Below are 20,001 nucleotides of genomic sequence, written 5' to 3'. Positions count from 1 at the left end.
ATCCACCTCCCCCTCTCTCCCTATTTATTTCAGAACCCTCTCCCCATCCCCCTTTTCTGATGAAGGGTCTAGGCCCGAAACGTCAGCTTTTGTGCTCCTAAGATGCTGCTTGGCCTGTGTGTTCATCCAGCTCTACACATTGTTATCCCACAAACAACAGTACTGCACTCCCATCAAATCCAGTCATGAATGATGGTGGGCAGGAGGACAAGGAGATGTCGCAACACTGGTGGATGAACTGTACTATTAATCAAGCCGTACAGGCTTTCCAAAGTATAAACATTTTACTTAATCATCAAAATGGTCAGCATATTTCCCTTTATTTCTTATCTAGATCAAAAGAGGTTTTTTTTCAGTAAACTCAAAAATAACTTGTTTATTGTAAGCAATCTTATTTCTGCAAGAAGTGGCTAAACTGGTCATCACCAGTTGCTGCTGCTTGGCCTGCTGTGTTCATCCAGCCTCACATTTTATTATCCTGGAATTCTCCAGCATCTGCAGTTCCCATTATCTCTGGTCATCACCTAAACTACCACAAGGAATTAAACTACATTTCCTTAATCTCAAATAGGTACATAATGACACAATAGATAAGATAATACAATTGTATGGGTGGAAAACACCGTGGAGGCGCCAAGAGTCCAAACTCAAAGAATAAAGGAAAGACTGTTCATGGTCCAATTGAGTTTTTCTCATCAAGACTGCAATACTACGTAAATCAATGACATCTGCAAATAAGACTTTAGTTTAGATGATGTCAGTTAGAAATCCTGATATTTGACTTGAGCAGGTTTTTTACAATATACATACGAACAAGCAAAGCAAGTAGGCCATTTGGTCCTTCAAATCTGCTTCACCATTCAATAAGGTCATGGCTGACCTGATTTTACCCTCAACCTTACATTCCTGCAACACAGAATAATCTTGCATCCCCTTCATATTCCCCTATCTACTTCTGCCATAAAAAATATTTTAAGGTTCTGCACTCACTGCCATTTCAGACAGGGAATTCCAAAAACTCTTAACACTTGAAGAAAAAAAGTTCTCACCTGTTTTATATGGGCAACCACTTATTTTTAAACTATGACCTGTAATTGTTGATTCTCCGACAGGACGAAACTTCCCTGCCACATCCACCCAGTCAAGTTGCATCAGGATTTATAAGTTTTATTTAAGTCACTTCCGACGCTTCTAAACTCCAGAGGATATCGGCCCATTTCGACTAGCCTTTCATCACAATGCAATCCATTCATTCCAAGTTTTACTCTAGGAAACATTCTCTGAATTGCTTCTAACATCTTATCATCCTCATCAAGTAAGTGACCAGTACCGAACAGTATTGTGGTCTCACCAATGCCCTGTATAACGGAAACATTGCATTCAATTCCTCTCAAAATAAAACATAACATTCTATTAACTTTCCAGATTACTTGTTGTACCTACATACTAACTTACTATGACTCACGCACTAGGACACCTAGATCTCTCTCTGCATCTCATGGCACTCCACTTCTCACCATTTAGATAATACACTTCTCTTTCATTCTTTCAACAAAATGGTCAGTGTCACAATTTCCCACATTATATTGTATTTGCCAGATATTTGCACGCTCAACCAGCTATATTTGTAGCTCCTTTTGTGCTCGTCACAATTCACTTTTCTTCCTATCCTTGTGTCATCAATATTTAAGCCAAGAGAGCTCCTTGCTTAGTGGAAAGTGACAGTGGAAAGCCAGTATACCTATACACAAGACTGGCATGAAATATTCAGAACCATTGTCACCCAAAAGTGCAAAGTGGTTGGTCAGTCTCAGCTTCCTCCGGAGGTCATAGCTGCCAGCCAATTCTATTCAGGCCACCAGACAGTCCAGAAGGAACAGGCAAATCATGCAGGAGTCTCCTGAGGTCCTGCTCACTATCGGTATTAATTTTAAAAGCTGATGATTGTGCTGAAACCATGGAGAGGTGCAGTTAGAGTCAAGTTTCTGGCACCACAAGTGCCTGATTGTGTGAGGGTGAGACGAAAGAAGTAAGAACAATAGTGACAGGGGGGTCTCATGTCAGTGGAAGGGAAACTGTTGGAGAATATTCTGAAGGAGATAATGAATATCTGTTTGGAATAGCATGGGTTAATTAGGGAGAGTCAGCATGGCTTTGTCAAAGGGAGGTCATGCCTAACAAATTTGTTAGAATTTTTCAAAAATGTGATCAAGTATGTGGATGAAGGAAGTTTGCTTGATGTGGTTTAAATGGATTTTAGTAAAGTTGTTGACAAGTTGCCATGTGGGAGACTGATTAAGAAGATTAAAACACATGGAATTCAGGGAAACTTGGCAAGATGGATCAAAAACGAGCTTAGCAAAAGGACATGAAGGGTAGTGGTAGAAGGCTGTTCAGGTGACAGGAGGCTGGTGTTCAGTACTTGGCCTGTTATTGTGTCTCATATACATGAATGATATAAATGGAAATGTAGGGGCAATGTTAAGCAACTTTGCCGATAAACACTAAGATTGGTAGGATGGTTAATAGTGAAGAAGATGGTTGTGTATCATAGGATAACAATGGTTGAGTTGGTTAGATGGACAGAGCAGTGGTGAATAGTATTTACCCATGATAAGTGCAACGTGACGCATTTTGAAAGATGAAGCAAGGTGAAGGAGTATTTAATGAACACCAGGACGCTAGGTAGCTCAGTACAACAGAGGAGTCTTTGGCTAATTATCCCTGAAGTCAGTAGAGAATGTGAATAGAATAGTTAAGGGAGCATATGGACACTTGAGGTACAGAGTAAAAGAGCAAGAGGCAACACTGGAGTTCTACAGACCATTGGTCAGGCCTCAGCTAGAGTACTGTATACAGTTCTGGTAATCCTACTAGACGAAGGATGTGATACCATTAGAAGGAGTACAGAGGAGGTTCACCAGGATGTTGCCTGGGAAAGAGTAATTGAGCTATAAGGAGAGATCAGACCGACTTGGAGATAATCAGGTGTAGAACTGCATGAACACAGCAGGCCAAGCAGAATCTTAGAAGCAGGGAAGCTGACATTTCAGGCCTAGACCCTCCATCAGAAAATTTCTGATGGAGGGTCTAGGCCCGAAACATCAGCTTTCCTGCTCCTAAGATGCTGCTTGCCCTGCTGTGTTCATCCAGCTCTACAACTTGTTATCTCGGATTCTCCAGCATCTGCAGTTCCTAGTATCTCTGATCAAATAAGACTCGAATTGTTTTCTCTAGAACTAAGAAGGTTGAGGGGGGACATGATTGAAGTGTATAAGATTATGAGGGGTATGAACAGGGTGAATATGAACAGCTGTTCCCCTTGGTTGAGGGGGTCAATCACTAGGGGGTATAGTTTTAGGGTAAGGGGCAGAAAATTCAGAGGGTTTTTGAGAAAAAAAAATATTTTTTTCACTCTGAAGGTGGTAGAAATCTGGAATGCACTGCCTGGGAAGGGAGTGGAGGCTGGAAACCTTACAACCTTTAAAACATACTTGGATAACACTTGAAATATCATAGCATTCTTGGATACAGGACAAGTGCAGGAAACTGGGATTAGCGCACCATTAGAAGTAGTTATTGTTGATGCAGGTTTGAAGGGGAGACTCAGGGCAGGTGATGTGCTGCAGCTGCAGTATGTGGGAGCTGGTGGACATTAGTGTGAATAAGCACAACTGAATCAAGACTTGGCCGCTCGAAGAATGACTGATAAGCTGAAGTACAAGCTGCAGAAATGGTGAAACATCAGAATGGGTGAGAGGTATCTGGGCACTGACAGTACCCAAGGTTACCCTCATCCTGATGGCCACCTTTGTGTGTATGGCTGTATCAAGCTGTGCATAGGCCCTCAGTATCCAAACACCAATTGTCACAACACACTGAGATTCTACCCTTCCCAGTGTTGCAAAGGACTGGCCTTGTTGCTGCAGAATGGTCCAAGCAATTGGAGATTCCATATCATGTGTCCTTCATGGAGAAATGTGTAAAGAAAAACACCTTTGACCACTAGTCCCTCAGGAAGTGGTCAGCATGTAGCATCCTCGAGATCCCACAAGAAAAGCAGAGGGTGAATCCTGTCATACTGTCACGGAGTCATTGGGACATACAGTACAGTCCAACTTATCCACGCTAACCAGATATCCCATATAAATCTTGTCCCATTTGCCCGCATGTGGCCAACATCCCTCTAAACCCTTTCTATATATATACCTATCCAGATACCTTTTAAATGTTATAAACGTTCCAACCTCCACCACTTCCTCTGGCAGCTCATTCTATATACGCACCGCCCTCTGCATGAAAGGCTACCCTTTATGTCTCTTTTATATCTTGCCCCTCTCACCCTAAACCTACTAGAGAGCTTTGGAGTTCCCCACCCCGGGGAAAAAACCTTGATTATATATTCTATCCATGCCCCTCATGATTTCATAAACCTCTATAAGGTCATCCCTCGGCCTCCGACGTTCCAGGAAAACAGCCCCAGCCTATTCAGCCTCTCCATATAGCCGTCCTGAAGCATCCAGTTTATGCTTTCTTTCCCCAATGTAGAGGAGACACATTGTGAGCGGTGAGTGCAGTAGACTAGATTGTGGGAAGTGCACATAAAATGCTGCTTCACCTGGAAGGTATGTTTGGACTGTTGAATACCGAGATGGGAGGAAGTAAATGGGCAGGCGTTACACCTTCACTGGTTGCAGAGGAAGATGCCGTGAGGCTGTGGCGGGTGAAGGAAATGTTGACCAGGGTGTCCCTGAGGGAGCGGTCCCTGTGGAAGGCGGGCAAGGGAGGAGAATATGTGTCTGGTGGTGACATCTCGCTGGATGTGGTGGAAATAGCACCTTTGATCTTCTAGATGTGGATGCTGGTGGGATGGTAGGTAAGGACAAGGGGACCCTATTGCTCTTTTGGGAGGGAAGAGAGGCGGTGAGGGGGAAGTGAGGAAGATAGATCAGACCCAGTTGAGGGCCCTGTCAACAACGTGCTGAGGAATCCTCATTTGAGGGAGAAGGTGGACATTTTACATGCTCCCTTGTCGAAGTTGGCCTCATTGGAACATATGCAACGGAGGCAGAGGAACTGAGAGAATGGAATGGGGTCTTTACAGGAAGGTGGGTGCAAGAATCTATAATGCAGGTAGCTTTTCCAGTAACTTCTGTTTATGTTTCTGATAAGGAGGATAGTATCAATCTTTAAAAGAATGTGAGTTAGTGGCATGGACTAATAAGGTGCAGATTAAATTTAATGCTGAGTTCTGTAAATGAAAATACAGAGTGCTGGAGAAACTCAACATGACTGTCAGCACCTGTGCAGAAAGAAACATGAATGTTTCTCATTCAAAAATGACTTCACTTCATCATGAGTCATAAGTTGATTTATCTTTACAAAAGCTCCATGACATGAATATGCATGGAATGAGCCCTCCCTCAATTTTAGGGTGACTAAATACATTCTTGTTACCTCATGCTCACTCAAATGCACACGAATTATAAATTTCAATGAAGATCCTGATCTGTTTTTTTTTTGCCAGCCTCTTGCAACACTATTGTGACAGTCCAGGAAGGAAAGTGGGCAGGTGCTCTGTGTACAAAAGGCTGAGTTTTCATTTCTGATTTGGCTCCAAAATGCCTTACAGCAAGTAGAATACTTATAATATGTTGGTATCGTTATCCCCAAACCTGGGGTTTCCTGTAAAACTAACTGCAGTATAACCCAACAATCTCATCTCAACTTTCACTCCCTGAAAGTCAGAGTCCTGCATCATTGAAATAGGATCTTCAATCTACCTTATTTATGCTGATAAACAGACACTAAACTAGACTAAATAAAAACCGAAAGAACGACAGATGCTGTAAATCAGGAACAAAAATAAAGTTGCTGGAAAAGCTCAGCAGGTCTGGCAGCTTCTGCGAAGGAGAAACCAGAGTTAATGTTTCAAGTCCAGTGACTGAAATATTAATTCTAACTTTTCCCTTACAGATGCTGTCAGACTTGCTGAGCTTTTCCAGCAACTTTGTTTTTGATGCTAAACTAAACTAAACTAATCCTGTTTAGCTGCATTTGGTCCATAGCTCACTACGGCCTGGTATTTTAAGTGCTTATCCAGTTGTTTCTTAAATATGGTGGGAGTACCTGGCTCTACCACATTCTCAGGTACCATGTTTCACGCTACTATCAGCCTCTGGGTGATTAAAGTTTTTTCTCACATGCCCTCCAAACCACTTACTTCTCACCTTAAACTTATGACACATCCACCATCGGGCAAAGATTCTCATGATCTATCCTATCTATGCCTCTTATAATCTTGTACATCTAACTTAGCCTACTCTGCTCCAGGGAAAACAAACCCAGCCTACCCAGTCTCTCCATACAATTGAGACTTTCCATCCAAGGTAACATCTTGGTGAATCTCTTCTCCCCTCAAGCCTGTAAGGAAAATATAAATTCCCAAAAGCTGAATATTTGAATAAACCATCCCATTTTGTAGAATTGCAACTGAAAAAACAGAACGCAGAATATCAAACTAATTTAGCATCACAAAAGAACTATGGATGTGCGAAATCAGGGACAAAAAGTCAAGTTGCTGGAAATGCTCGGTAGGTCTGGCAGCATCTGCTAAGGAAAACCAGAGTTAACATTTAGGGTCTGACGACCCTTCCTCAGGACCCTAAACATTAACCTTGATTTTTTTTCACAGATGTTGCCAGACTTGTGGAGCTTTTCTAGCAACTTCTGTTTTTGTTCCTAATTTAGCATCCCAGTTTGGTCGCAGTGTGCAGTAACTAGAAGTGAAAATAAGATGATTTTAGTATTTGGAGGCAAGGAAGGACTTGCGTTTGGGTGGGTAGGATGGAGTGTTTTCCCCAGATCCTTTTGATTTAAGCCAGGATTGAAAGGTTTGAGATCAGTCTTTCCAACAAAAGACTATGTGGGGCCTTCGTAGGACCAGTTGAGACCCCATCTTGCCAACACATTCTTGTGAACCAGAAGTAGGTAGAGGCCATGTCACATAGGCCAATCTCCAGAAATACCATTGATATCCTAGAGTGTAGGATTAGGACCTGGGTGGAAAGGTGCCATGCCTCGTCCAATGGAGGTAATCACTACTCTTCAGAGGCTACACACCTCATTCAGCATTTTCCTCAGGTGGCAAAGTCGTATCCTGATGTAGGCCACAATGTAGTACTGATGGTATTATGGCAATAGAAACATTTGCCCTGCACTAGGACATCCTAGAGGAAGGTGATGTCAGTTGAGTTGGGAAATCGAACAGTGGGCAGACCCGTACCTGAATATGGATTGAGTCCCAGCAGACCTCCTGAAGCTGGCAGCACTGGGTTTGCCACCAGTTTCCAGCCAGTAGACAGAATACTCCTGCATACACAAACCACCCACAAGTATAGTCCATTATTAAATTCTACACAAGGCCTCCACTAAGAAACAAACGTGTCATAATTTGACCATTTTTAAAAGGGCTTGTCAGAGCATATTAAAGGACACACATAATGAACAACTGTCAAGCAAAACAAGAGAGATCCTCATCTCCAAGATGAAGAAACAGACAGGAAAGCAAAATCAAGGAGTAATGAGAGATAATGGGAACTACAGATGCTGGAGAATCCGAGATAATAAAGTGTGGAGCTGGATGAACACAGCAGGCCAAGCAGCACCTTAGGAACACAAAAGCTGACGTTTCGGGCCTACACCCTTCATCAGAAAAGGGGGAGGGGGAGAGGGTTCTGAAAGAAATAGGGAGAGAGGGGGAGGTGGATCGAAGATGGATAGAGGAGACGATAGGTGGAGAGGAGACAGACAAGTTAAAGAGGCGGGATGGAGCCAGTAGTGGTGAGTGTAGCTTTCTGAAGGGAGCACTCTCTCCGTGACTCCCTTGTCCGATCCACACTCCCCTCCAACCCCACCACACACGGCATTTTCCCCTGCAACTGCAGGAAGTGTTACACTTGCCCCCACACCTCCCCCCTCACCCCCATCCCAGGCCCCAAGAAGACTTTCCACATCAAGCAGATGTTCACCTGCACATCTGCCAATGTGGTATACCCATTGTGTCCTCCTCTACATCGGGGAAACCAAGCGGAGGTTTGGGGACTGCTTTGCAGAACACCTCCACTTGGTTCGTAATAAACAACTGCACCTCCCAGTTGTGAACCATTTCAACTCCCCCTCCCATTCCTCAGACGACATGTCCATCCTGGGCCTCCTGCAGTGCCACAACGATGCCACCCGAAGGTTGCAGGAACAGCAACTTATATTCCGCTTGGGAACCCTGCAGCCCAATGGTTTCAATGTGGATTTCACAAGCTTCAAAATCTCCCCTCCCCCTACTGCATCCCAAAACCAGCCCAGCTTGTCCCGGCCTCCCTAACCTGTTCTTCCTCTCACCTATCCTCTCCTCCCACCTCAAACCGCACCTCCATTTCCTATCTACTAACGTCATCCCACCCCCTTGACCTGTCCGATCTCCCTGGACTGACCTATCCCTCCCTACCTCCCCACCTACACTCACCTCTACAGGCTCCATCCTCGCCCCTTTAACTTGTCTGTCTCCTCTCCACCTAACTTCTCCTCTATCCATCTTCGAGCCGCCTCCCCCACTCCCTATTTATTTCAGAACCCTCTCCCCTTCCCCCTTTTCTGATGAAGGGTCTAGGCCCAAAATGTCAGCTTTTGTGCTCCTAAGATGCTGCTTGGCCTGCTGTGTTCATCCAGCTCCACACTTCGTTATCAAGGAGTAATGAACTGTGCAAGTCTAGAGTTAGGATAAAGTTTAATCCTTGGAGATAAACATAAATGTGGATAATTATGCATTCCAAAGGGCATCTGTTCCAGTGATCACAAAAGAACAGGGATCAGCAACTATGCAACAGTGGCCAGCAAAACGAGAATCGTGAGGATGTGGACCCGGTTATTTTCAGGAGATGTTATCAGTTCCTTTGGCGTCACAACTTTGTTTTAGGAGATTAAATAGATGCAAGTAAATATTTTGCGTGACCTGTGCAAAATGCTGGTTGAATATTATTTCCTCATTCTGAGCCAATTGATTATGCATTGTCACATCAAACGGTTATGCAGGAACCTATTTATTTCCTTGTTCTTTACTCCATTGTAATACCAACCTTTGATCTTAATCAGGCAAATTAATTGAAGAGCAGCATCAACAACAAATAAAATCAGGGTAAACTTAAAGCACATCAAGTTGTGGTGTTGTGATTATGGAGTTAAATATCTTGCTATCGTAGGCCTGTCTAAATTATTCAACATGCTTTCTATAAAAAAGTCAAAATTCAGCAGACTTGCTATTGGTGGCTCAACAAGGGATCAAATACAGACACACTTACCAATACAAATTTAAAAGTAAAATGTCGGAAAGATTGAATGACTTGAAATTATGGACCTGATTTTCATTTCCAAGTCCAGAAACTGTGATGAAATAGTAGTACTTTCACTGGACTCATAAGCCAAAAACACAGGTAATTCTCTGGGGATCCAGGTTTAACTTGTCAAATGGTAGATTGTGAATTCAAAAAATATATGGAATTATAAGTCTAATGATGGTCAAGTAACCATTATCAATTGTCCTCAAAATCCATCTGGTTCACTAATGCCCTTCAGGAAAGGAAATCTATTGACCTTACCAGATGTGGCCTACACATAACTCCATACCTACCGCTAAGTTATTGAATCTCAATTGCCTTCAGAATTGGCCAAACAATCCATTCACTTGTATTAAATGAAATCTGATGGTCAAGCTAGCACTAACCGAGACACAACAAACTTCAATGATGAACGCAATGCTGTCAAACTTGCAATGTCCTCATTACTAAGACCTGGAGGTCTAATGTCAAAATAGGTAGAATTCTCTCCCAGACTGGTCAAGAAATGGCTTGACTTTTCTATTCATACAATTATACCTCACAGACCATGTACTAGATAATGCCAATATCATACCTAAGTATGTTCTGTCCCTTCTGCATGGCACCCAGCTAATGTGCTGGCCCTGTGATATACAGATCAGATAGAGTTGTCCTGCAAGTACTCAACATAAACCTCAGATCCCAAGAAGCCCACTGCATCAGGTTAAACATGGGCATGGAAACCTCCTGCCGGTAACCAAGTACCCAACAAACTTCGAAAAAATCTAAAGCACTGCTGTAAATCAGGGCAAAAAGCAGAAGTTGCTGGAAAAGCTCAGACCTGAGGGAGGGTCACCGGACCCAAAACATTAACTCTGATTCTTTTCTTCACAGATGCTGCCAGACCTGCTGGGCTTTACCAGCTACTGCTGTTTTTGTACCCCATAAAACTCAGCTGATGTATCAGTACAGCTCCATATTGAACACCACTTGGGGGATGCATTGAGACGTAAAAGCATAATACTCAATCCTGGTGGGGGACTTCACCAGCAGCACTGAGTTGGTCAAATCTTAAAAGACTTTGCTGCTCAACTAGGTCTGCAGCAGGTAGTGATGGGGAATCAACACGATTAAAAAAGTACACAAACTCGTACTCGCCTGCCACAGATGTATCTGTCCATGACACTATCAACTTGAGTAACCACCATATAGTCCGTGTGCAGAAGAATCTTTCACATTGAGGTTACTTTCCATTGTGTTGTGTGACCCCCAGTGTTGTGCTAAATAGGATGGATTTCATAACATCTAGAAACGCAAGACTGGGCATCTATGAGGGGCTGTGGACCATCAGAGCAGCTGATTGTATTCCAAACAAGTATGCAATCTCATGGTTTGGCAAATTCCCCAATGGAATATTATCATTAGGTCACGGAAATCAACCCTAGTTCAATGGAGAGTACAGTTTGGCATGCCAGGAGGTGCACCATGTATACCTAAAAAGGACGGGTCAACCTGACGAAGCAATCAAACAGGACTTCTTGTGCACCAAACAACGTAAGCAGCAAGAGATAAATATAACAAAATTATTTCACAACCAACGATCAGATATAAGCCCTACAGTCCTGTCACATCCAGTCATCAATGATGGGAGACAATTCCACAATTCACTGGAAGCTGCGGTTCCACAATCATCTCCATTCTCAGTGGTGGGATAGCCCAGCATATCAGTGCAAAGAGAACACTGAAGCATTTGATACAACCTTCAATCAGAACTGCTGAATGGATGACAGCAAGAACTGCAGATGCTGAAGTCAGAGTGTGGAGTTGGAGGAACACAGCAGGCCAGGCAGCATTGGAGAAGCAGGAAAGTCAATGTTTTGGGTTGAGAGCCTTCTTCAGCACTGGGGAGGGCAATGAGAGCTGGGAAATAAATACAGGGAGGAGCAGTGAGGCTGGAGGTAGGTAGGTGGGATGATGATAGGTGGATGCAGGTAGAGGGTGGTAGGGATTGGTCAGTGGGAAGATGAGGCGGATAAGTGGGAGAGAAGATGAACAAGCAATGTCAGGTCAAGGAGGTGGGGACAAGAAGGAGGTTTGGGCATGGGATGAGGCTGGGGGTGGGAAGATTTTAAAGCTGGTGAATTCCATGTTCAGGCCATCGGGCTGTAGGCTCCTGAGGTGGAATATGAGGTGCTGCTCCTCCAGTTTCCAGGTGGTGCCATTGTGACACTAGAAAGGCCGAGGGTGGACATGTCACCTAAGAAATGGGAGGGGGAAGTTAAAGTTGTTGGCGACCAGAAGGTGTTGCCAATTATCATGGACAGAGGCAGATGTTCCACGAAATGGACCCTGAGTCTGCGCTTGGTCTCACCGATGTAGAGGGACCCACCCCTCCTCCCTCTATGTATTTCCCAGCTCCCTTTCCCCTCCCCACTTCTGAAGAAGAGTCCCAACCCAAAATATCAACTTCTCTGCTCCTCTGATGCTGCCTGACCTTCTGTGTTCCTCCAGCTCCACACTGTGCTGAATGGTTGATCCATCTTGGCCTCCTCCCGCAGCCCCTAGCATTACAGACGCCAGTCTTTAGTTAATTTGATTCACTATCTGTAATATCATGAAACAACTGAAGTCACTGGACACTACAAACACTATGGGAATTGACAATATTCCAGCAATTGGACTGAAAACGTATGCTCCAGACTTGTCGTGCCCTTAGCCAATTTGTTCCAAGATAGTTACAACACTGGCCAGTCCCCGAACATGTGGAAAATTTCCCAGGTATGTTCTGTGTATCAAAAAAAAGGACAAATTCAAACAGCTAACTACCATCCATCATACTACATTCAATCATTACTAAAGTGATGAAAGAAATTGAAAATAACAACTCTTGACATCAATGCTGCATTTAACCAAATGTGATATCAAGGAGCACAAGCAAAACTAAGCAGTGAGAAAGCGCTCAGCAGGCAATCCTCAGGGTAGTGCTCTAGGCCCAATATCATTCAGCTGCTTGAATCAGAAGTGAAGATGTTGGCCAATGATTGATCAGTGTTCAGTACCATTCGTATCTCCTCAGATACTGATGGAGTCCACATCAAAATGGAGCAAGGCCTGCAGGATATCAAGGCCTGTGCTGGCAAATGGCAAGTCACGTTCATACTGCTCAATGTCCAGGCAATAACCATCTCTCACAGGACAGACAATATCTAACTATCTTGCTCTGACATTTGATTGTACTATCATCACTGAATTCCCCACTATCAACATCCTTCGGGTTACTGTTGACCAGAAACAGAACTGGACTAGCCACATAAATACTGTTGCTTCAAGTACAGGCCAGAAGCTAGGAGTCCTACAGTGAGTAACACACTTCCTGATTCCCCAAACCCTGCCTAGCAACCACAAGCCACAAGCTAGGAAGATGATAGAATATTCCCCACTTGTCTGGATGAGTTCAGCTCCAACAACACTCAAGAAACTTGGCACCATCCAGGAGAAAGCAGCCTGCTTGATTGGCACCACATCCACAAGCATCCGTTCCCTCTTCCACCACTGCACAAGAATGGTATTGGCACCCAATTAATGTTTCCAGAGGATAAGATGCACCTGCAGAGCACAAGCAGCAAAAGTGACCGGCAGCCATAATGACATACACCACTGGATTGTGTAACAGCACCATGGTCTGCCAGCAGCTTAACTAAATACAAAAGTGCCGAATGAAACATAAAGTGCCTGATCCAGTGCAAGACTATCATCACCTCTGCCTGTACTAAGCCCATTAGCTGCACAGACAATTGAGGCTCAGCAAATTATAAATTGAGAATCCCATTCCTGTCCTATGCAATCCATTAGTAAGCTCCTCTAAGAGATCACCACATCATTAACTGGAGTGAACTGACTACTGGCTTAGCCCATTCACCTCCCCCTTTCCACACCTTCCATATACCAGCCTCTATTTGAAAACTCCAGCATATTCAAGAGGCATCAGGACACTGGTGCTATGTTCAAAGCATCGCCAGTCCTAGTCTCACCATCTTTGGTGTTAGAATGTCCTGACTTACTTGTAAACAAAGGACCACTTCCCGTATGATTCAAACGACAAGGCAGAAAATTCATGAAGACTCTGTTCAGGCTACAGATACAGACTAGAACGGAATTTTTTAGCATCACGGATTAATAGCAAAAGATTTTATTAAGTCACCAAATAACACAGGAGTATACCTGAGAGTGAATAGTCACCCAACTTGCTTTCACTTTCTCGGACTATAAAGGAGCCGTTACCATTTCCAGTCATTAACAATTGTTTCTCTGCATCTATGCGTTTGATCCCACCAAAGAAATATCTGCAATAAAGGAGAGAAACATTTTTAATGTGAGCTGTAGTTTGAAAAAGATTTGGAGAAAGGTTAAGTAAGATTGAAACACCATAAAGAGAAATTGAAGCATTTCGATATTTTAAACTTTCATTGGACCAAAGTTCTGCTGGCTGGGTCAGCAATTATTTCCCATTTCTAGCTGCCCTCGAGAAGGTGGTGGTGAGCCACTCTCTTGAACACTGCAGTCCATTTAGTCTGGCTACCTCCATGATGCTGTTTGGTGGGCAATTTCATAAGTTTGACCCCCATGACAGTGATGGAGCATTCATGTATTTCCAAGTCAAGATGGTGACAGGTTTGAAATGGAGCTTGCAGATGATGGTGTTCCAATCTATCTGCTGCTCTTGTACTACTGGACGGAAGTGGTCATAGTTTTAGAAGGTGCTGTCTTTAAGAGGTTTGGTGAATTTCTGAAGTACATATTGTAGATGGCACACACTGCTGCTCCTGAGTATGGGTGATGGAGAGAATGCATGTTTGTTGATGTAGTGCATAATAGTAGTTCCCATGATGTTGATAATGAGGGAATTCAGCAATTGTCATGCCATTGAATGTCAAGGAGAAATAGTCGTGTTGGAAACAGTCCTTGCTTAACACTGACATTGCAGGAATGTTACTTGCCTCATCAGCCTAAACATGCATACTGTACAGGTCTTGCTGTATTTGGACTGAACTGCTTCATTTTGAGAAGTCCTGCATGATGCTGATCATTGGTGATTGCACTACAAACATTCCCACTTCTTATTTTTATGATGGAGGGATAAACATTGATGAAGCAGCTAAATATTCTTACGCCTAAGACACTACCCTAATGAATTTCTCCAGAGATATCCTGAATCTGAGGTGCTGGCTTCAATAACCACCATGATTTTTCTTTGTGCTAGGTATGGCTCCAACCAGTGGAGAGATTTTCCCTGACTCCCACCAAATTCAATTTTGCTCGAGCTCCTTGATACACCTCACGTCATCAACTCAGTTTTTTTGTCCACTGTTGAAACAGGGCTATAATGAGGTCAGTAGCTGAGTGGACTTTGTGGAACCCAAAGTGAGCATCAATAAGCAGATTATTGCTAACCACATGTTTTTGATGGTAACCACAAGCCAGTTAGTTTAACATGTCATTGGGAAAGTGTTAGAATTTATCACAAAGAATGTAATATTGGAGCATTTAGAAAAACATAATTAATCAAGCAGAGTCAACATAACTTCATGAAGGGGATATTATGCCTGAAAAATGTACTTACTAGACTTCTTTAAGGGATTAACAAACAGAATAGTTACAGAGGAACCACTAGATGCAATATATTTGGATTTCTATTTTTCCATAAAACCCCATCTGGTTCACTCACATAGTCTAGGGAAAGAAACCTACCTTGCTTGCCCATTCTGGCCCACATGTTACACCAGACCCACAGTAATGTAGTTGACTGTTAACTATCATCTGAAAACGGACTAGCAAGCCACTCAAGTCAAGGGTAAGTAGGAATTGACAACAAATGCGAGCCTTACCAGCGATAACCACACCACATTAAAGAAAATGTTTGACTTACGCTCCAAACTGACAAGAAATTAAGATACTGGAGAAATAAGCAATTATCAAGTGTACAGGATCGTGCAGCTTCTCTCATCAGAAGAAGTTTTGAAGCAGATTATTGTATTTTTCTGATACTACAAAAATGGGTTACTCTTGCACAGACTCAACAGAATTAAAGGAACTGTAATTGCAATTTTTCACCAGTGCTAGCAAGTTACAGCAGAAAGGATCAATATTCATTATTGCATTTTACAGGTCCCTTGCAAAATTGAAAGGGTTTTCAAACCATCTTGTAAAAGTCACTGCTCAATTGATCATATGGACATGACAGCAACAATATTTCCCGTCTGTGAAAAGTCAATTAAGGCTACATATTTTTGAACTGATGTATTCATCAGTATAAAACTAATGCACTAAGTAACATGGATCGCAATGAAAGCGCTGATGCTTTTCATTGCTTTCTCAGTTACAACATTGATAGTTTATATGACAGTTAAACAGCAGCCCTGAAGATTCTCATACAGCACACAGAATATGGAATTCCATGGCCACCAACCACTACATTTGCATAATGATTTTTCTACACAAAGTTAACCACCTGTATTGAAATGTTATCTAAAAAACTTAAATTCAAATTTATTGAGAATAATTGCTTTCAACGCTGCTTAGTCGCTAGTTTTCTATTCCAGCTACTTTACTCAGTTATAGGGACTATTGGAGAACTGTGTAAAATAAACGGCACAAATGGATACCACCAGATAACAGAAGGGGCTTTGTTTTTTATTGTCAAGAACAAATTAGACACAGGTCTGTGAGGTAACTGTAGTGGTGCAGCTTAGCCTTTGGTGAATTATAACATAATGCATAAATACTAAATTAAAATATCAAATTAATATAACATTGCATGAACAACGTTCCAAGACTATAGAAGCGTTATAAAATTAGACTATATTACCTTCTTTAAAGTACTCATTAAAACCTCTGTGTCTGACAATGTTTCTCATCACCTAATATTTCTAAGTAGCTGGTGTCAAATTTTGTTTGGTAACTTCCCTAATTTAGGTTAAGTATGTCAAAAATGCCATAGTGATACTAGTTTTATTACTTTATTCTTCATGAGTCTATTTTTCTCTTAGAAACATCTATGCTCTTCCCTCCATTGCTTTTTGTGGTAGTGGGTTCCACATTCTAATTATTCTCTAGCTATCTTTCTTTCCTGAATTTCTATTGTATTCTTTAGTGACTCATGTATATAAATGGTTACTAATTCTTCTCCCCTGCATGTGGAAGCAACTCTACATCGACATTATTAAAACTTTATATTTGTGTTAAAGAACTGCCAGATCACTTACAGAAGTTCTACTGTAGAGTCAGCAGGCTCAAAACATTAATTCTGCTTTCTGCCTATGGATACTCCCAGACCTACTGAGTTGCACCAGCAATTTCTCCTTTTGTTTTAGATTTTCAGCATCCACAGTTCTTTGTTTTATTTTACTTTGCTAGATTGCCCAACAGCCTTGTGTTTTCTTGAAAAAAAAGTCTGAACCTATCAGTCTCTCTTGATAGCTAAGCCCACACCCCCAATCACACTTTCAGAATCATTTTAACTAAATAATTTTGACACTTTCTCTAGTGCCTCTCTCCTTTTTATAAAGTGGAAACTAAACTGTGTAAAATGATCAAAGTTATCTATCCAAGGTTCAAGGAAAGTTTAAAATGAATTCTTTGCTTATTCTACTCCACTGGAAATGAAATTCTTGGGCAATGTTTGCTTTCTTAACATCTTAATAGGCTGAGTCACTTATGGCGATTTTGTGTATTTTGCTGTGATCCCAGCTGATGGTAATACTGGATTAGTCAGATATTAGAGTGAGCAGAGTTTGACAGACCAAATATTTATACTTCCCTGTTCAGTTGGCACAGTTTCTTTCCAGAAAATTTCTGCATTCATTTGATGCTACTTCTTAAATTCACGCATCCACCCGAGGCCATTAACAAAGCTCACTTTCTTATCCATGGGTTCCTTCAGCTTCACTTCCATAGCCTTCTGTTTCCTGAACTAATCTCTTCCTAATATTTAAACAATTCTGGACTTGTTTTCTTCTGTCCTGATTGCTCAGGCGTCTGCAAAATAGCACAAGTTATTCCCTCATGGATAGTTGCAACTGCCGAAGCTGGAGTCTAAGTGTGGAGCTGGATGAACACAGGAGGCCAGCCAGCATCAGAGGAGCAGGAAAGCTGACGTTTCAGGTCTCATATCTCATAACAGCATCTCATGTTTCGCTTGGGAACTCTGCAGCCCAAGGGTATCAATGTGGGCTTCACAAGCTTCAAAATCTCCCCTCCCCCGACCACATGCCAAAACCAGCCCAGCTCGTCCCCGCCTCCCTAACCATTCCTCCCACCTCAAACCCCACCCCCATCCGCTACCCACTAACCACATCCCACACCCCTGACCTGTCCGTCCTCCCTGGACTGGCCTATCCCCTCCCTAAATCCCCACCTACACTCATCTTTACTGGCTCTAACCCCTCCTCTTTGGCCTGTCTGTCTCCTCTCACTCCATCTTCTCTTGTATCCATCTTCTATCCGCCTCCCACGTCTCCCGATTTATTTCAGAATCCCCTTCCCCTCCCCCATTTCTGAAGAAGGGTTCCGACCCGAAACGTCAAACTATCCTGCTCCTCTGATGCTGCTTGGCCCACTGTGTTCATCCAGCTCCACATCATGTTATCTCAGATTCTCCAGCATCGGCAGTTCCTCCTATCTCCATTAATAGAGTTTTCTTATTGTGGTGGAAAATAACTAACGATTGTTGAGCAACAAGAAGAGAATGTCAGAGAAATGAGCAATTATGTTTTCACTGTTGTCAGCTTGAGTATTATTTGCTGTGCAGTACTTACAGGAGAAACTTAAAGGTGTGCTCTAAGTGTAATAAGGAATCACCTATTCAGCGGCTGCAAGGTATTGCATGTAGCAGCAGTAAGAAGCCTTCATTAAAGCTTTGTTAAATCTTAATTAAAGACTAATCAATGGCAATGAATATTGTCCTTTGGAACTGGAGATGTGATGTTGGCAATGAGGGCAAATATAAAGAAATTAAGTCATTTACTGGCGATGATACATCAGCACTCTGGGAAATTGAAACATTTGTTTCAACAGGTGAAGCCAGCATGAAATAGGAAGCATGGCCCTGAGAAATTTGAAATGTATGTCAATAGTTCCAGTTTATTTTTAGACGGGACCAACAGTAGTACAGAAAGCATAGTGACAGTCTTTCACGTTATTCAATGTGGGTGCTTTGTTAAGGGAAACTTTCATGACATCGCCTGACAAGGAACAAAAGGTGGATTAAAAATATGCAACAAAAGCTCTTAAAGGCCTTTACACGGTGACACCAAATGAAATCGGAAAGGTGGGAAACAGTAGCTCAAACTGAGAGTCATTTGACGCAGGCATTGATTAAGTTGCTAAGAATCTGAACTACTAGACAATCGATCGATTGGCCCAACATTACAAGGTGAAAGCTGTTGGAACGGGGTGACTTAACTGATACTCTGAAAATATCAGCTACATGGGAAGTAGAAGGGCAAGGGCATGAAACTTTGTTGTATCTCTACCATCAAGATCATGTAACCAGTCAAAGGGTAAAATCTGTGGGGGAGCTCTATTGTAGCCACGCCAAAACTAAAAGCTGACAATAGACTCTCTGTTGAGATGAAGAATGAAGCAGAAGTGAGAGAATGTCAACCAATTCCCACCATATCAACAAGTGTTGTCAATAAGCAAGGTATTTGCCAAATTAGACTGAAAATGGGAATACCACAAGCTGGAGGTTCACCCTGATTCAAGTACAGGTCCAACTTCTGTCACTCATTGTGTCATCCACTGATACTGGACACTGTATTTGGCATCAGTGCAGCGCAAGCAATTTACTAATACAAAATCCATAAGGTGATAAAAGGGATCCCAGCAACAGAGAATATCTCAGATGAAATGATTTATTATGGAACTAAAGGAGACAAGCATAGATATATTTAAATCTACCTGTTCACACATATAATGACACACACCTGGAGAAAGTGAGACCTGAACGTGGCCCATTGGTAGGGTCACTCCCACTACACCACAAGAGATCCAAAGAGAAGAGCACAACAAAAGGCTAACATTTGTATTGGCTAGACTGCAATCAACAGGACTTGTGGTGAATGTAGACAAGGGCTTGCTGGGCATGATGGAACTCACATTCATGGGGCGTAAACTCATGGGTGGCAGAATCAATCTAGCTAGGGAATGTGGGAGCAATAACAGAGGTTCATGAAACGAATTGGGAAGTTTTTTGTGACATTTTGTACAAGGTGTAACCCAAAGGTCCAGGCTGACCCATTGAGGAAGTTGATCAGAAAAAAAAAATGGTTTGGATGTGATGAAGAGCAGAGATGTGCATTTAAAGAAAGTTTGACATCTGCTTAAACGCTGGGATACTATGATCTGATCCAATACGCCAACAGACATCATAGCAGATGCCAGTCCAGTAGAATTAGGAGCACTGTGACTGCACATTCAGTGCCCAAGAAATAATGCTGATGTTTTGTGACAGGATTCAAATATGTATGTCTGCCAGCACTTGTGAAGAGAGAAACAGCTCTGAAGGGAGACACATCAGAACTTGAAACATTCATTCTGTTTGTTTCTCCACATGCGATGAGCTTTCCCAATGCAT

At 42.5% G+C, this 20,001-nt stretch overlaps 1 protein-coding gene across 1 annotated transcript in view; it reads right to left on the bottom strand.

Annotated features, from left to right (window-relative positions):
* The window catches only part of frk (fyn-related Src family tyrosine kinase), a 101,735-nt gene that overhangs the window by 33,130 nt on the left and 48,604 nt on the right, over nt 1-20,001 (bottom strand). The window contains exon 2 of the mRNA XM_048531475.2: nt 13,590-13,711. Coding sequence (XP_048387432.1) covers nt 13,590-13,711 — 122 coding nt within the window. The remainder of the gene's footprint in view (nt 1-13,589; nt 13,712-20,001) is intronic.

Source organism: Stegostoma tigrinum, chromosome 4 (assembly GCF_030684315.1).
Source record: "Stegostoma tigrinum isolate sSteTig4 chromosome 4, sSteTig4.hap1, whole genome shotgun sequence".
NCBI lineage: Eukaryota > Metazoa > Chordata > Chondrichthyes > Orectolobiformes > Stegostomatidae > Stegostoma > Stegostoma tigrinum.
Note: the sequence above shows the minus strand (reverse complement) of the source record. Positions and strands in the feature narration are given on the sequence as shown.